This window comes from Protopterus annectens, chromosome 1.part2 (genome assembly GCF_019279795.1).
Source record: "Protopterus annectens isolate FY-2018-M chromosome 1.part2, PAN1.0, whole genome shotgun sequence".
Lineage (NCBI taxonomy): Eukaryota > Metazoa > Chordata > Ceratodontiformes > Protopteridae > Protopterus > Protopterus annectens.
This window is the reverse complement of record NC_056727.1, coordinates 263,224,985-263,241,256: the sequence shown is the minus strand read 5'-3', so window position 1 is coordinate 263,241,256 and position 16,272 is coordinate 263,224,985. Positions and strand designations below refer to the sequence as shown.

At 40.3% G+C, this 16,272-nt stretch overlaps 1 protein-coding gene across 1 annotated transcript in view; it reads right to left on the bottom strand.

The window, feature by feature from the left end:
• LOC122792351 (aprataxin and PNK-like factor) overlaps positions 1–16,272 on the bottom strand; it is a 637,979-nt gene that overhangs the window by 163,082 nt on the left and 458,625 nt on the right. Inside the window, exon 4 of the mRNA XM_044060144.1 lies at positions 9,261–9,308. Coding sequence (XP_043916079.1) covers positions 9,261–9,308 — 48 coding nt within the window. The remainder of the gene's footprint in view (positions 1–9,260; positions 9,309–16,272) is intronic.

Below are 16,272 nucleotides of genomic sequence, written 5' to 3'. Positions count from 1 at the left end.
CAGGCTAGAACAGAGAATATGCTGTCTGTATTAGTCTCTGTCTAATGTAAATAACAGAACCCCCCCCCCCAAACTCATTGTTATTAAAGAAAGATTATTTTATTTTACTGGAATAGGGCACTGATCAATTCTGACAAATTTCAGGTGCTGTCTAGGAAATAAGTATGGGGGGGGGGAAGGAAAATTTCACATAAGGTAGATGCAGTTTTAGTTAACAGCAATCTTCAAGGTACAGTGTTTGCAATTGAACATTACAGAAAAATACAAAACGTAACATAACTACAGAGTTAAACAACCAACATGTATCTGCAAATCAGCATAAAACTACTTAGACTTCTAATTTTACATATGACAATTTTAAATTTCAATGTTACTAATGTTGCGAGCTTACAGATCAACTATGCTTATGTTACGCCCACATACTGTTACATAGTAAATATAAAACCTTGCCGCATTTTTGCTGGGTCCATTTAGTTAACAAATGAAAATTACAACGTTAGCAAACCAAGAGTGACCCTGGAACTCTACACCAATGAAAAACACACATGTGCAATCGGCAGCTAAACAACCAAAACGTGTTACTGCCACATTACATCCATAAACAGGAGTCTAAGAGAGCCAGCCGGCAGTTCCGTGGTTTGCACATGAATAAATAATTACAATTTCAGAAGACAAGAAGTGCCCATAAAACACTACAAGTCAAAGACTAAAGAAAGACACAACACACACAAACAAACAGCAACTAAGCAACCAGAACGTAACTACTGTCAATGCAACTTACTGTCCGGAAAACCACCATAAATCCTGTGAAATGCATCTTCCCCCGACGAGACTGCAGCAAACTCCACCATAAATCCTATGAAAACCCGCGCAAATCCGACCCTGCCCGTCGCAAGATCTTTCCCTGCAGCAAACTCCAATCCAGACCCTGCCCGTCGCGAGATCCTTCCCCTGACGAACTCCTGACTGCTGACATTGCAGTCCGACCCCGAAGCATTTTCCCAGCGAGTTCCAGGACAGTCTATGCAGTTTAAAACTGCATAGACTTCTGGGAACTCCGTTCTTCATGTTTTCCAATCAGGACTGCTGCTGAGACAATCCGCGCATGCTCCAGACTGTCTCAACAGCAGTCCGGACTAGTGTGCATGCGCGAAAGTCCGCAATTTTTTTCCTTCTTTTTATTTCTTTATTTTTTCTTTTTATTTCTTTATTTTGTAGTTGAGGGGGCTGCAGTCTGGCAGTCCAATAGCACTGGCAGCTACAACCTGAACTGCAGAGTCCTATGCCAAAGCTTTTAGCAATGCTTTTGTTTCATGCTTCTGTCTAAACATTTTTAATGCTGAAAACATCACTTTCATGACAAAGTTTTTGTTTTTAATGTTATAAAAGTAAAACATACGGAACACTTTTAGAATTATGTAACCATCCTATAAGAAAAATGAAATATGAATGTTTACTATCTCAAGTCCATATACATTTGCACTAAGAATGCCATAAAATTATAATAAAAACAGCAAATGATTTAAAACACTGGTGCCTGCTCTTTTCACTCTCTCTCACACACACACACACACACACACACACACACACACACACACACACACACACACACACACACTCTACTCCAGAAGAATGCACACATGTTGTTGAGGTTTACCTCCTCTGATTCTAAAGATACCACAAAAACTGGGGAGAAGACATCACAAATTACCCACGTATAAAAACAGTGACAATTACATTTGTACACACATTTTGCTAATCAACACACATATTTACAGAGGCCCTAATAAGTCAGATCAATGATTGTTTAATTCTAGTCATTTCACTCACGGCCTACCAAACTTGCATACGTACATACACAATATTAACAGAAAGAATGTAATTCAGCTTGTTGCTTTCAAACACATTCAGTAACTCCAGCCCCAACAAGAAACATCAATGAATGGTTAACAGAGATCAGTGGAAATTCCCTTTGCATTCACACAGAGCCTGATGCACCCAAACATAGTCACTTCATGTGTACAGTGCTGTTTTACTGCAATGAAAGGTGAAACAAATAATGAATACAATGATATCTTTCAACTTGTTTGTGTAATACAGAAGCAATGTCCTCCCCTCCTGGCAAGTCATATCAAAGACTATTTAACAATGATGTTAGTAATGACCCTTTTTTTTCACACATTGTCTCCCTATCTCCCACCCTAACAATCATTACATTCTGACTGCTCGATCCTCTTATGTTTGGCTGATAAAAGTGGAATAACTAATGATCACAGGAATCTGCTGTTATCACACCAATACACTGCCCATTTCCTGTAAGCAACAGTGATGACTGTGCCCACCAAATAGCCACTTCCATTTCACATAGTCTGCTTTCCACCTCCCACCCTTGGCTGCTGCTTATATTTGTAACTTCAGTGAAAAATGAAATAAATAACGGCCACAGTAATGTATTTCAACTTGCTACTCTTGCTCATGTATTCTCCTCCCTACCAAGCCATACCTATGATGAAGCAATGTCTGTTTGCTTTTGCACAGTGTGACTTGATATCAAATAGCCCTGCATTTTATCCCAATCTGATTTCTGTGATGAATGTAAAAGAAATAATGGGCAAAGTAATGTATTCTAACTTGCTGCTCTTATACACAAGCTACACCCCACAAAATATTGACATAAAAATAATGGATTGATGATGTGGACAGTGTGCTTTTAGCAATGCCAATAAATAAATCTGCTGCTCTGTATTACAACCATATTATGTAACAAACATACCAGCAAGAGAAACTTATCTGCTTCCATTGGTATTTAGTCAACTGAGTAAAGGTTGCAGGATTAGTAATGGCAGCAGTTTTTCAAATCTTACTTCACATAGAGACAGGACTTGGACTACATTCCTATGTGCATGTATTTGTGTCTGGGGGGGGTAGTGAGAAGTCATGCTAATATACACCATGATGTCTTACTTTCAGTTGGGATTTTTAATTCAGTTACACTGGGAGCTTTAGGTACATTTTTCATTACTACAATTAATGTACTAAATAAATAATTACAAAGAGAATGCTCTGAGAGAGAGATGTTTGTATTTTTACTTACTTTAAATGTGAAAAATGAAAAAACTGACTTAATTTGAGAACCTGTTCTGGTTCTCCGCTATAATACTGAGAAAACTGATGCCAACTACCTCTGTCCATGAGTGACATTGGTGCCACCTCCGGGGTGAATTTGCTGTTACCCATCCAGTTGTCCAGGTTGCACTTGAATAGGGTCATTGAGGAGCTCTGTTTCACATGAACTGGAAGCTTATTCCAGAGCAATGGCAATCTCAGGGAGACATAACCTGTCTCTTCAGCATGTTCTGTTTATGTCACTGGCACAGTTGAGATCCCTAGAGTGAGTAACTCTAGTGTCATATGATTTGCAAATATGCAGCATTTCCATCAGGTCAGGGTCACAGACTGCCCTGTAGCCAGGCACAAGTCACTGCTCAGTAACCCAAATGATACAGAGTACAGTGACAGGGCTTTCAGTCTATCCACATAGGTCATGGTTTGAAGGCCCTGTACCTTCTTAATGAGAAACCTCTGTGGTCTCTCCAGCTACTGCAGGTGTCTGATGAGACAGAAGAAGGGAGCATTGTACTCTATTAATGGTCTGATTAGGGTAGAGTAAAGTGGGGTTATAACATCCTTAGATCTGGATGCAATGCCTTTACTTATGAGATGTGCTATGTAGAAGTCTTTCCTTAACACTGTATTATCCTGGTGGTCAAAGTTCAGATTGCTGTGAACCTGTGTTCCCAGATCTTGCACCACTGGGTTTGAACTTAAAGGGGTGCTGTTAATATTGTAATTACTGGCAACTTCCACTTTGCCAAATGGGATAATAGTGCACTTTTTTGCATTTAGTTTTAGACTGTGACTTTGGTACCAGTTATTTGTTTGTGTTAGCCCTTCCTGTAATAAGTTAACATTGCTGGGGACTCAACGACTGCACACAGTTTACAATCATCAGTGAACATAGTAACCCAAAGGATGTCTAATTTAGCCTGGACTTCCAAGAAATAGATTCCAAATCGTAAAGGGGCCAGTACAGTTCCTTGCGGTATGCCACTGGTGACGGGTCCACTGGTAGAGGTGGAGTCACCAACTCTGACAGTATTTGTTCTGTTAGCTTGCCAGCTAGCTACCCATCTAGTGATGTAAGGATAAACACCAAGCTGGGAGAGTTTTTCAATGATACCCGAGTGGGGTCAAGAAATAGATTCTAAATAGTACAGGACCCAGTACAGTTCCTTGCGGTATGCCACTGGTGACGGGTCCACTGGTAGAGGTGGAGTCACCAACTCTGACAGTATTTGTTCTGTTAGCTTGTCAGTTAGCTACCCATCTAGTGATGTAAGGGTAAACACCAAGCTGGGAGAGTTTTTCAGTGATACCCGAGTGGGGGATTCTGTCAAAGGCTTTGGCTAGGTCCAGATAGGCGGTATGCACTCTCTTACCTTCATCCAGGTCTTTGGTGACTTTCTCGAAGAAGTCTACCAGCTTCAATAAGCAAAATCTATCCTTAACGAAGTCAAACTGGGTTGGGTCTAGAGTTTGATGGTCACTTATGTCCTTGTAAAGGTCCATGATGATCCTGGTCTTGCAAATGAGGTTGGTTAAACTTGTGCATCTACAGCTCCCAGGATCAGTTGATGGCCTCCCTTTATCCAAGGGGTTTACTGCTGCTGTTCTTCATTCTACTGGTACAAAGCCAGTTCTCAAGCTATGGTTAAAGAGAAAGGCAACTGGGTCATCTAGGTCCTGTTTTAGACTGCTTAGTAAGCAACCAAAAATGTTATCTGGTCCCATTGAGGCCATGTTTTTGGTCTTTGAGAGAGTAGATATGACTTGATCTCTAGAGATACTAGGTAGAGAACTGGTGTCAGGTATGCTTTGGGGTATGACTGGTGGGGAAAGGAGGGTGAAGTTTGCACCAAGTCTGTCAGCTAGCAGGTTGTCAATTTCCTCTGGTATAGTGTGACTGGTACCATCTACCATCAATTTGGCACACAGCTGGGCACTCCTGTTTAGACTTCATACATAGTTAAAGAATGCCTTATGATTGTCCTTGGCTAGGGATGTTATGTTAGCTTCATAATTAACTTCACAGGACTTTACAATACTTCTGATTTGCTTGTTCAATCTGTGTAGGGGAATTCTCCCTCTGCAGAGGCAGTTGTCTCTTGTTCTTCAGTTTCTTCCTTTTTTATACAATCTGTTTATACTAGATGTCCACCAAAGTGGCTTGTTTTTTTCTGGAGGGCCTGTTTTTAATCCGGTCAGGTACAAATGAGTCTATACAGTTGCTAAGATGATTATACAGGGCATCTGTGTAAATCTCTGCATAGGAGTCATTACTGCCTGTGATTGCACAAGCTATAAAACTTGTTACACAATCACTTAAGTAGGCTGCAGTTTGCTTTGGAGAAGTTCCTTAGATTTTTTTGCTCCTTTGGAGGCATGGGGACCAACAGTTACTTCGAACGAGACTGATTTATGGTCTGACCTTACCAAGAAGGGCATCGCAGTGGTCATCCATGTTGGTGAGTACTATCGCACAGGGGGTAGTGCACTGGGCACCCATGTTTGTTTTGCTCCTTTGGAGGCATGGGGACCAACAGTTACTTCGAAAGAGACTGATTTATGGTCTGACCTTACCAGGGAGGGCATCGCACAGGGGGCAGTGCAGTGGTCATCCATGTTGGTAAGTACTATCGCACAGGGGGTAGTGCAGTGGGCACCCATATTGGTGAGTACTATGTCAAGGACATTAGAATCCCTTGTGGGGATGCAGACTATCTGTTCCAGAGAATTTGCATTCACAAAGTCCAGGAAGCTCTGGGCTAGCATGTTTGAGCTCATGTATGTTACTCAGTCAATGGAGGGATAATTGAAATTTCCCATAACTAAGGTGTTGGGCTGTATGGCGAGTGACTCCAGTAAGTTCAGGTAGGCATTGTGCTTCTCTCTGTTCACGGATGGGGATCTATAGCTACCAATGGTGGGTAGGGTGTTTTGTCTATAGTTAATTGGGCATGGAGTAGTTCATGACAGTCATACTGTTTGACCAATCTGGAAGTGTACTTGGCTTTAATGAAGATGGGTACACCTCCATATTTGGTTCTTTCATGCTCTGTCTGAGGTCTGAACGTGTGGAAGGCATTGCAGCCTTACACACCTGGGTGATCTCAGCAGCTTTGAACCATGTTTCCGTGACTGCACAGACATCAACATCTTCCAGGAGTGAGGAGTGCTTCCAGGCAGTGCAGTTTACTGTTTTGACTCCTAGCATTAAGCAGCCGAACCTGAAGTTTGTCTCAAGTGGATTTTGTTATGTCTGGAAATGCTGTTGTTTTGATATTGCCTAAAAAAGGCACCATGGGGGAGGCAAGCACCGAGGCAAGCACCTTCACCAGTATCCAAAAGCCTATGGGAGACAGGTGCAGACCATCCCTGGCAAAGCAGTGAGGCTTGTCAACCATGTCTTCCCAGGCTGGCCAATACTGGATCCCCTGGAATGACAGCAGTAGCTAAGCCAATTGCTGAAGTCAATCATTTTTTGTTTATATTGTTGCATCATCCTGGGTGAAGGTAGAATGCTGTTTAGGGCTAGGGTCATACCTGCCTGAGACACATAATCTGAGTTCAGTCATTTCTCTCTTTATATAGTCCTGGGAGTCAAGTCATTCACCTCAACATGGACTATGACAGAGTTATAATGGTACTTGCTGTTGAGTGACCCGAGTGCATGCATGATCTGATGGATCCTGGTACCTGATAAGCAGCTGAAGGTGACTGTCCCCTTGTCCTGGCTGGTGAGAAGGATATTTGTGTATCTCACTATGGACTCTCCTATGACAGAGATTAGGTTTTGAGCTGTTTTGCTTTAGGAGCTTATTTGGTGAGACACTGATGTGTCAAGTGCAGTGGTTTCTATACATGTTGAGGTGTGTGCAGATAATTTGCACTTGGGAAGTCTCTGATCTTTTGGCAGGCTTCTAGTGAGTACCTACGCGAATGTGGGTTAAATGTGTTGTGTCCTGAAGTTGTGTGAGAAGTGAAGTGTGTGAGCTGACAACCTGTTTGATGTCTTGTTTTTTGTTATGTGAGAGGACTGTTTCCAAATCGATAGTGTAATTACATCTCTCACATATGGTATTTGTTTGTTTCGGACTAAGTGATTGTCAGTATAGATGAGGCAATTACTCCATTGCCTCAGGATGCCCAAGTCAATCAGGCTGGCTGGAGAAATGGTGGGAAAGTGACCTTCCATAATGGCAGGTCTATACCGTAGTACTGTTGGGGAGTGGATAAGTTAGATCAGTTTATGATGTAGGAATAACAGATGGGCTTATTCTGTTTATGGTTTAGGGTGAAAAGTTGGGGCAATGCTGCTCAGTGTGCAGTTGAGTTGCCTGCAGACTAACAAAGGACTTGGGAGGGTTCTACTGACATACATATAGGGAAGATTTAAGCTTCCAGGCATTTGCATCTATACAGGTCAGTGCTAGACCCCACTGTGCAATGTGCAGTAATGTGTAAATGTGAGGCTTAAATACAGGCGAAATTCAACAGTTTTAAGACAAACTACCAACAGGAAAGCCCCAAACTGAGCCTTTCTCCAGCAAATCCCAACTCAGATATAATCTGAGCTACACACTTCTGCCACAAGGGCGCGGGGAGGCCCTTTTAATGTAAAAGGGCTGGTTTAGAGCACAGTGATACCAAACAGTCTATATTCAACAAGTCTGAATCTAGCCTATGATATATAAGGCAGTGCAGAAAAAATTCAGACACAATCAGCAAAAATAAAGCAGCAATTCAAATGAATACAGTTAAAGTGCAATACAGGCTTTAAATATACTTATTTTTCAGTTGTTTGCAGTGGATGCCTTGGATTTCAGTTTACATGCACTGCAGAGCTCTGGCTAAAGTTGCCAAACACTGAGTAGCTCAGGTTAACTGAGCAGTAGATACCCATTGTTTTATGGATGGATTATATACATCCTGACCTATCTTTATAACTTTCACAGAGCTTCATCACAGATGTGGAAAAATTCCATACAATGAACATAAATACTCTGCAACTTCTGAAGTGGTTTATGGAAGTAGTGCTACAGGTCCATATAAGTATCTGTGTCAGTGGGGGATTCAGTGGCTCTAAATCCAATAAATATCGGTATATGTCTAAAAGAAAACTTAAAAACAAATCCAAACCTGAAATACTACAGTCTTGGTTTATTTATTTTTATAATTATACACATATTTATTGCAAACTATGACTAAATTAATTATTTTATTACATAAAAAAACTTTAGCAATTGGCATAGAGTATTAAAACTGTGCGCTGTAGCTCCTGAGGTACAGGGTTTGATTTCCTCTGCCCTAACTTACTTACTGTGTTACCCTGAAGAAGTCAAGTAACCAGACAGTGCTTAGGGGTAACTGGGAAGTTGTGCCAGACTCTACCAGACAGTGCTTGGGGACTACAGAGAATTTGGACTAGGCTTCTCAATGGTCCCCTGGACTGCAAAGCCTAGTAACTATCTATAAACTTAAACAAACAGAAATTAAGTAAAGATATAAACCAGCAATGGCAAATCTGTGACAACAGCAATATACTGTACCTAAATGCTGTTTATTTGGGGGGGTTACTTATCAGGTGTAAGTAAAATGAAAATTGCCCCAGTCAGGCTTTGTCCTCATTATAAAACCACATCCCACATAAGTAAATAAATCCCACTCTAATACACACACCACTAAACTATTGTAAAAGCACTACTCGTCGGAGGTCATATAATTTTGCTTCATTTAAAAATTTGAATCATCCCTGAAGTGCTATTAAATAAAAGCATAACAAAACTGCCAGGGTCTGGGACTATGCAAGCATTTATTCCAATCTCATATTTGCAATCTAACTCAAAAGGCATGATTATATTACAGAATAACTTACATAAAGTAAAAAAGCTAAAATTACACATATTCCCTGAAACATCTTACTTCATATACATATATCTATCTATCTATCTATCTATCTATCTATACCCCCGTGATCAAACAGAAGCAGTCAAGACCATGTTTGCAGCATGACCTATACCCTGACCATGTATTAATGGTGTGCCAACACATGACATTCCTCTCCTTTCATATCCTATGCCAAATAAAACACAAGCAGAGCTTTGCAATGACATTTACATTTCTAGACCACACAGTCTTACCTTTATTAGCTGCTCTCTGTTTTGGTCTCTTCCTCTTAGCCTCTGGAACTTAAACAAAGAGAAGTTTTAAAACAAAGAAAGCAGGAAAGACGTTTTGTTTCCTAACATATCATAAGACCAACAAAATGGTTCCTTATTGAAATGTCGGCCCTTGAAATGATGAGTGTTGGAAAAAAAAGACTAAAATACAGGAGAAGATCTAATCTCAAAAATCACTCTTCTCCTTAAAACTTCTTTTTGTAAGCACCTCACTTGACTTAGTATGTGTATTTCTGTTCTTTCAACTACTCCGTCTCTACATTATGCCCATGTTTAGGATGACTGGTCTTTGAAAAGCTGTCTTCTGCAATGAATCTGAACAAAATCAAAATATCATTCTCACCACAGTGATGCTCATTTGAAAACTATGCTGAGTGATTGCTTCTGTTAAACTGCTCCAAATGTTGGTAGCCTAGCCTAAATACTGCCAAGCATCAAGACGTAACATACAAATCTTCAATGTCAAGTACCAGGGGAATTTCAGATGAAGACTATTGATCTGCTGTACGAGTCTTTACTGAAGGATACATTCAGTGCAGCTGTTGACAGTGGAAGAGTTTTTTTTTTTACTACTACACAGATTCAAAATATCACAGGTTAACATTTTGGATGCAATGTTTATTTCCATGTTCACAAATTATGTCTGGGAATACCTGTTCATGTTACAAATCTGACTATTTTTCTGCAAGAATTACATCCACCTTCAAAACAACTTACATCTGTGAATAGCTGTTTCCTGTTCTGCAACTAAGTCAAACTATAACCTTCAACTCAGTAATGAGAACTTGACTGCTCAGTTACTTGCTCCAAACTTTGATTCTGTTTTCTAAGCTAAGTGCTGTCAGGCACTGAAAAACTAGTAGTGACATAAATATACAAAAATGTCAAGTACAATATTAAAACTTTTTACTGATTTTTAATGGTTCAAAATTGATTGGTGTTTAGAAAAAACGTTCTTACATATGAATAATGCTTACAAAGCAACTTCAGTAATGCTCATTTAAACAGTATTCTGAAGCTTGCCACTGTTAACTCACTTCCTCCTCCAGAATGGTATCTTGTTTAATTAAACAGCTATCAAGCATTAGGAAGCAATTAGATGTCAAGTATGATAATGACACATTTTTACTTATTTGTATTTTATAATTTCAAAAATGAATTTTCAGTAATAGTGGTGCTAATAAATGGCCAATACTGAATCATTATGAAACCACTTTAGGTGGATATATAATATTTAACAAATTTACAGTCACTGTGAATACTGCCTACTGACCCTGGTAGTCATTGCTTCTATTATACAAATGTTACTGTGTGTGTATAAATAAATATATATATATATATATATATATATATATATATATATATACACACACACACACACACACACACACACACACACACACAGACGCATCCTGGGTTTTATTCCAGCACACTGTATTAAACAAGGAATTTCACAACTGAGATTTTAGAAAGTGTTTGCTTAATTACAGAGGAACCTTGTTTGCCTCTCCCAAAAAAGAAATACACTGATAAAATGCTGTAATCTTCATCCTTTCTTTTAAATAATATCCCAGAGAAAGAAGGAATTTATTTTTATTCTCAGACTTAGGAAAACTCTTAAGCAAGAAAATTAATAGATTCAAATGCACTGAAGAAACTACATAAGGCATACTTTATCAATTCAGTTTCACTCAAAATGTCTTTATTTCAGATTTAGCCCAGTAATATAGCATGTACAGTGGATATAAAAAGTTTACACACCCCTGTTAAAAATGCCAGGTTTTTGTGATATAAAAAATGAGAACACAATAAATCATTTCAAAACTTTTCCCACCTTTAATGTGATCTGTAACCTGCACAATTTAATTGAAAAACAAACAAATCTGTTAGAGGGAAAATATATTAAAAAAAAAAACTACAATAAGCTGGTTGTATAAGTGTGCACACCCTTAAACTAATACTTTGTTGAAGCGCCTTTTGCTTTAATTACATCATTCAGTCTTCTTAGGTACACACCTGCCATCAATTAGAGAGACTCTGATTAACAGCAAATAAAGTTCAGCTGTCCTAGTAGGAATTTCCTGACATTTGCTCAGTTGCCTGCTACAGCAAAAGCCATGGTTCACAGAACTTACAAAGCATCAAAGGGATCTCATTGTTGAAAGTTATCAGTTAGGAGAAGGGTACAAAATAGTGAAGACAGTCACCATAAAGTGGAGAGAATATGGGACATCAGTGACATTGCAAAGAACTGGACGTTCCTTCACAATTGAAAAGACAAGATGAAAACTGGTCAGGGAGGCTGCCAAGAGACCTACAGCAACAATGAAAGAGCTGCAGGACTTTCTGGCAAGTACTGGTTGTGTACTACATGTAACAACAATATCTCGTCTTCTCCGTATGTCTGGCCTATGGGGTGGAGTTGCAAGATGGAAGCCTTTTCTTACACAGAAAAACATTCAGGCCCAGCTAAAATTTGCAAAACAATACATCAAATCTCCCAAAAGCATGTGGGAAAATGTGTTGTTGTCTGATGCGACCAAGGTTGAACTTTTTGGCCACAATTCCAAAAGGCACGTTTGGCGCAAAAACAACACTTTGTATCAGCAAAAGAACACCATCCCCATGGTGAAGCATGGTGGTGGCAGTATCATGCTTTGAGATTGCTTTTCTTCAGCTGGAACTGGGGCTTTAGTCAAGGTGGAGAGAATTATAAATAGTTCGAAATACCCATCACTTTTGGCCCAAAAACCTTCAAGCGTCTGCTAGAAAGCTGAAGATGAAGAGGAATTTCACCTTTCAACATGACAATGAACCCAAACATACATGCAAAGCCACAAAAGAATGGCTTCACCAGAAGAAAATGTAAGTTTTTGGAATGGCCCAGCCAGAGCCCAGACCTAAATCCAATAGAAAATCTGTGGGGTAACCTGAAGAGGGTTGTGCACAAGAAATGCCCTCACAATCTGACAGATTTGGAGAGCTTTTGCAAGGAAGAGTGGGCAAATACTGCCAAGTCAAGATGTGCCATGCTGAAAGACTCCTACCCAAGAAGACTGAATGCTGTTATTAAATCAAAAGGTGCTTCAACAAAGTATTAGTTTAAGGGTGTGCACACTTGTGCAACCAGCTTATTGTACTTTTTTATTTTTTATATTTTTCCCCCTAACAGATTTGTTTGTTTTTGAACTGAATTGTACAGGTTATATGTCACATTAAAGGTGGGAAAAGTTTTGAAATTATTTATTGCGGTCTCATTTTTTTATATCACAAAAACCTGGCATTTTAATAGGGATACACTTTATATATCCACTGTATGTGTATCTTTTAACTAGCATATAGGCCTGTTTCAGACTCATCCCAGGAATACAAACTCAAGAAAGTCACACAACACAGAAGTAAACATCTGAAATACAATAATTAATATAAAATGTTTGAATATACAATATATACACTATGTATAACATGATAAAAATGCAATAGCTTAACAAATACAAATAATAAAGGTGTGACAGTAGCCTAATATGTACAGTACTATCTATCCACATATACTGAGTGTTCATTTGAGAAAGACAATTACCAATGGCATATATAACATAGACATGAAAAAAATCCACACTATATATGGTACCCTAACATTCCTGGCATTTATGCTTTACACTTGGAAAAAGAAAAGACTCACAGCACTACAGGCCAGATTCATTAACGCCTACACTAAGTGTACAACTATATGTATTCAAGAAAGTACAGTTTTGTACCTACCATAAATGTAGATGTCTGATAGATATGCAACTGCAGTCCTTACATATGGGTTGTCCTGCCTCAGGCAGCCCTTCGGTCGGCCGGATTCCAAAGTCTGGGTCCGGCGTCGGCTGATGTCACCTCTTCCCCGACGTCAGAGCGGCTGGGGTATAAAAGCATCAGCCGACGCCATCTTCTTCAGTGTTTCTTGCCCCAGATGCCAGGTGCCCTCCAAGGAAGGCTAAATTTAGTGAATGGATAAAAATTCCAGACATGCAAAACAGTAATAAACAGATACACCATAACAGACATCCCCAGCTAATATGAAAAGGGGGGAGTGGACCCTAAAAAAGAGAATTACAGAGGGGTAGGAGGGAGGGAAAACCCGAATGCAGTTGCATATCTATCGGACATCTACATTTATGGTAGGTACAAAACTGTACTATGTCCTTCAAGAATGCAACTGCAGTCCTTACATATGGGTTGAATACCATAGCCAAGCTGGGGTGGTAGGATCTAAGATAAGGATGGTGTAGCTAAAATGCCCTGCAGGACTGCAGAAGCAAAGCCTGCTCGGGATCTGGAATATAAGGGCAGGTTGTAATGTTTGGAAAATGTATGCACGGAGCTCCATGTAGCAGCTTCTAGAATGTCCTTTGTAGCCACCCCTCTTAGAAAAGCTGTGGAGGTGGCTGTCGCTCTGGTGGAGTGTGGCCTGATATTGGCTGGCACACCTTTTCCATGGAAAGAGTAGCAGAATCTGATGCAGTTTCCAATCCATTTTGAAATTGTTTGTTTGGAAATTGCCTTTCCTTGTACTCCAGCAGCGTAAGCTACAAATAACTGGTCAGATTTTCTGTTGGCCTTTGTTCTGTCCAAGTAGTAGCGCAATTGCCTGTGTATGTCCGAAGTGTGCAGAAGCTTTTCTCCTTTATTTTGAGGATTGGGAAAGAAAGTAGGCAGGTGAATTGCTTGATTTAGAGAAACCCTGGATATCACTTTTGGTATGAATGAAGGATTGGTTCTTAAAGAGACTCTGCCCTGATGGAAAATGAGAAATGGAGGTACTGCCATGAGGGCCTGTATTTCCGAAACTCTTCTTGCTGAAGTAATTGCCAACAGGAAAACTGTTTTCCAGGGGAGAAATTGCAATTCTGAAGATGCTGCTGGCTCAAAAGGAGGAAGAGTTAATTTTTCCAAGACGAAGTTGAGGTCCCATGCAGGTACTGGTAGTTTTCTTGGAGGTTTAATATTCTTTATCCCTCTTAGAAACTGTCTTAGCAAAGGATGTGAAAACACAGGTGGATCACAGTTGTATTTTGCTGAAATTGCTGAAGCGTGTATTTTTATGGAAGAATATGAAAGGCCATTGTGAAGCATTTCTGCCAAGTATTCTAGTATCTGTGGGATACTCATTACTGATGCATCCTGACCCTTGTTGGCATTCCAGATGTTGAATCTCTTCCATTTGGCTGAATAAGTTTTTCTGGTGGAAGGTCTGCGTGTTTCCAGTAAGATCTCTTGAACTTTTTTGGAGAGAGAGATATGGGGTGAAGTCATGGAACTCTCCAAGCTGTCAGTTGCAATGTTTGCAGGTTGGGATGAACAGTCCTGTAATTGTGCTGAGTTATAAGCAGAGGCCATTGAGGCAGGAGCCACGGCTTGGTGCGAGTTATGCTCCTTAGTAATGGATACCAGTGCTGTCTTGGCCAGTCTGGAGCTATCAAAATGCCTTTCGGTTGTTCTGCTTTGATCTTCAGTAACACCTTGGTCATTAATGGTAGAGGTGGAAATGCATAGATTGTTAGAGAATTCCAGCTGAAGGAGAGAGCATCCATTCTCCAGGCTTGAGGATGGTGTGTCCTTGAGCAGAACGTCTTCAGATGATGATTGAGGTGTGAGGCAAATAGATCTATGTCTGGCCTTCCCCATGCATGAGTTATTTGTGAAAAAATGTCTGAATGCAACATCCATTCGTGCGGGTCCATAATGTTTCTGCTTAGACTGTCCGCCAGAACATTGTCCTTGCCTGGGACAAACTGGGATTGCAACTGTATGTTCAGTTTCAGGGACTTTTCCCAAAGAGTCATTGTTAGTCTGCAGAGGGGGTAAGAATGGGTACCTCCTTGCTTGTTTATGTACCACATAACAGTGGTGTTGTCTGTCTTTATTAGCAGATGGCCTTGCTGAAGAAATTTTCCGAAGGCCTCGATTGCATGAATCATCGCCAACATCTCTTTTTGATTGATGTGCAGATGCAATTCTCGGGGTGTCCATTGCCCTTGAATGCATCTGCCCTCCATGTGCGCCCCCCCATCCATGATCTGAGGCGTCTGATGTAATGGTTTGGCTTGCTTGAGGTTTGTTGAAAGACATGCCTTTGTTTAGCTGGCTTGCTTGTGCCCACCACAAAAATTCCTTTTGTAGACATGGAATAAGTGGAATAATTGCTTCCAAGTTGTGGCTGTGTTGAGACCATAAACTTTTTAGGTACCATTGTAGTTTTCTCATGTGTAGTCTTGCCAGTGGAATCAGAAGAATGCAAGATGCCATGAAACCCAGGGCCTGCAGGATTTTCCTTGCAGTCATCTGGGTGTGCTTTGCTAGGCTTTTGAAGTAATCTGGTAATTGTTCTTGTTTTTCTTCTGTGAGGAAAGCCATTTGTGAGTTTGTGTCCAGTTTGGCTCCTAGAAAAATTATTTGTTGGGATGGCAGTAGTCTTGATTTTTGAATGTTGACTGTGTATCCCAAAGCCTGTAGTAAGTGAATGACATAGTCCAAGTGTCTTATCAAGGCTTGCTTGCTGTCCGCTTGTATAAGGCAGTCGTCCAGGTAAGGGTATATTTGTATCCCCTGAAGTCTGCAATGTGCAATTGCTGATGCCAGGCATTTTGTGAATACTCTGGGCGCAGTAGATAAGCCAAAAGGCAATGCTGAGAATTGATAATGCTCTGACCCTGCAAGAAATCTGAGGTATCTTCTGCAGCTGTGTCTGATTGGGACATGCAGGTATGCCTCCTTGAGGTCCAGAGTAACCAGCCAAGACCCCTTGCCCAGCATGGGAAGGAGTTGCTGTAACGTCAGCATTTTGAATTTTGGCACAATGAGAAAAGTGTTTAGAGCGGACAAGTCCAGTATAGGCCTCCATTGCTTTTCTTTTCTTGGAACAAGGAACAGTCTTGAGTAGAATCCCTGGCCTTGTTCCTGAGGAGGAACCTTTTCTTTTGCTTTG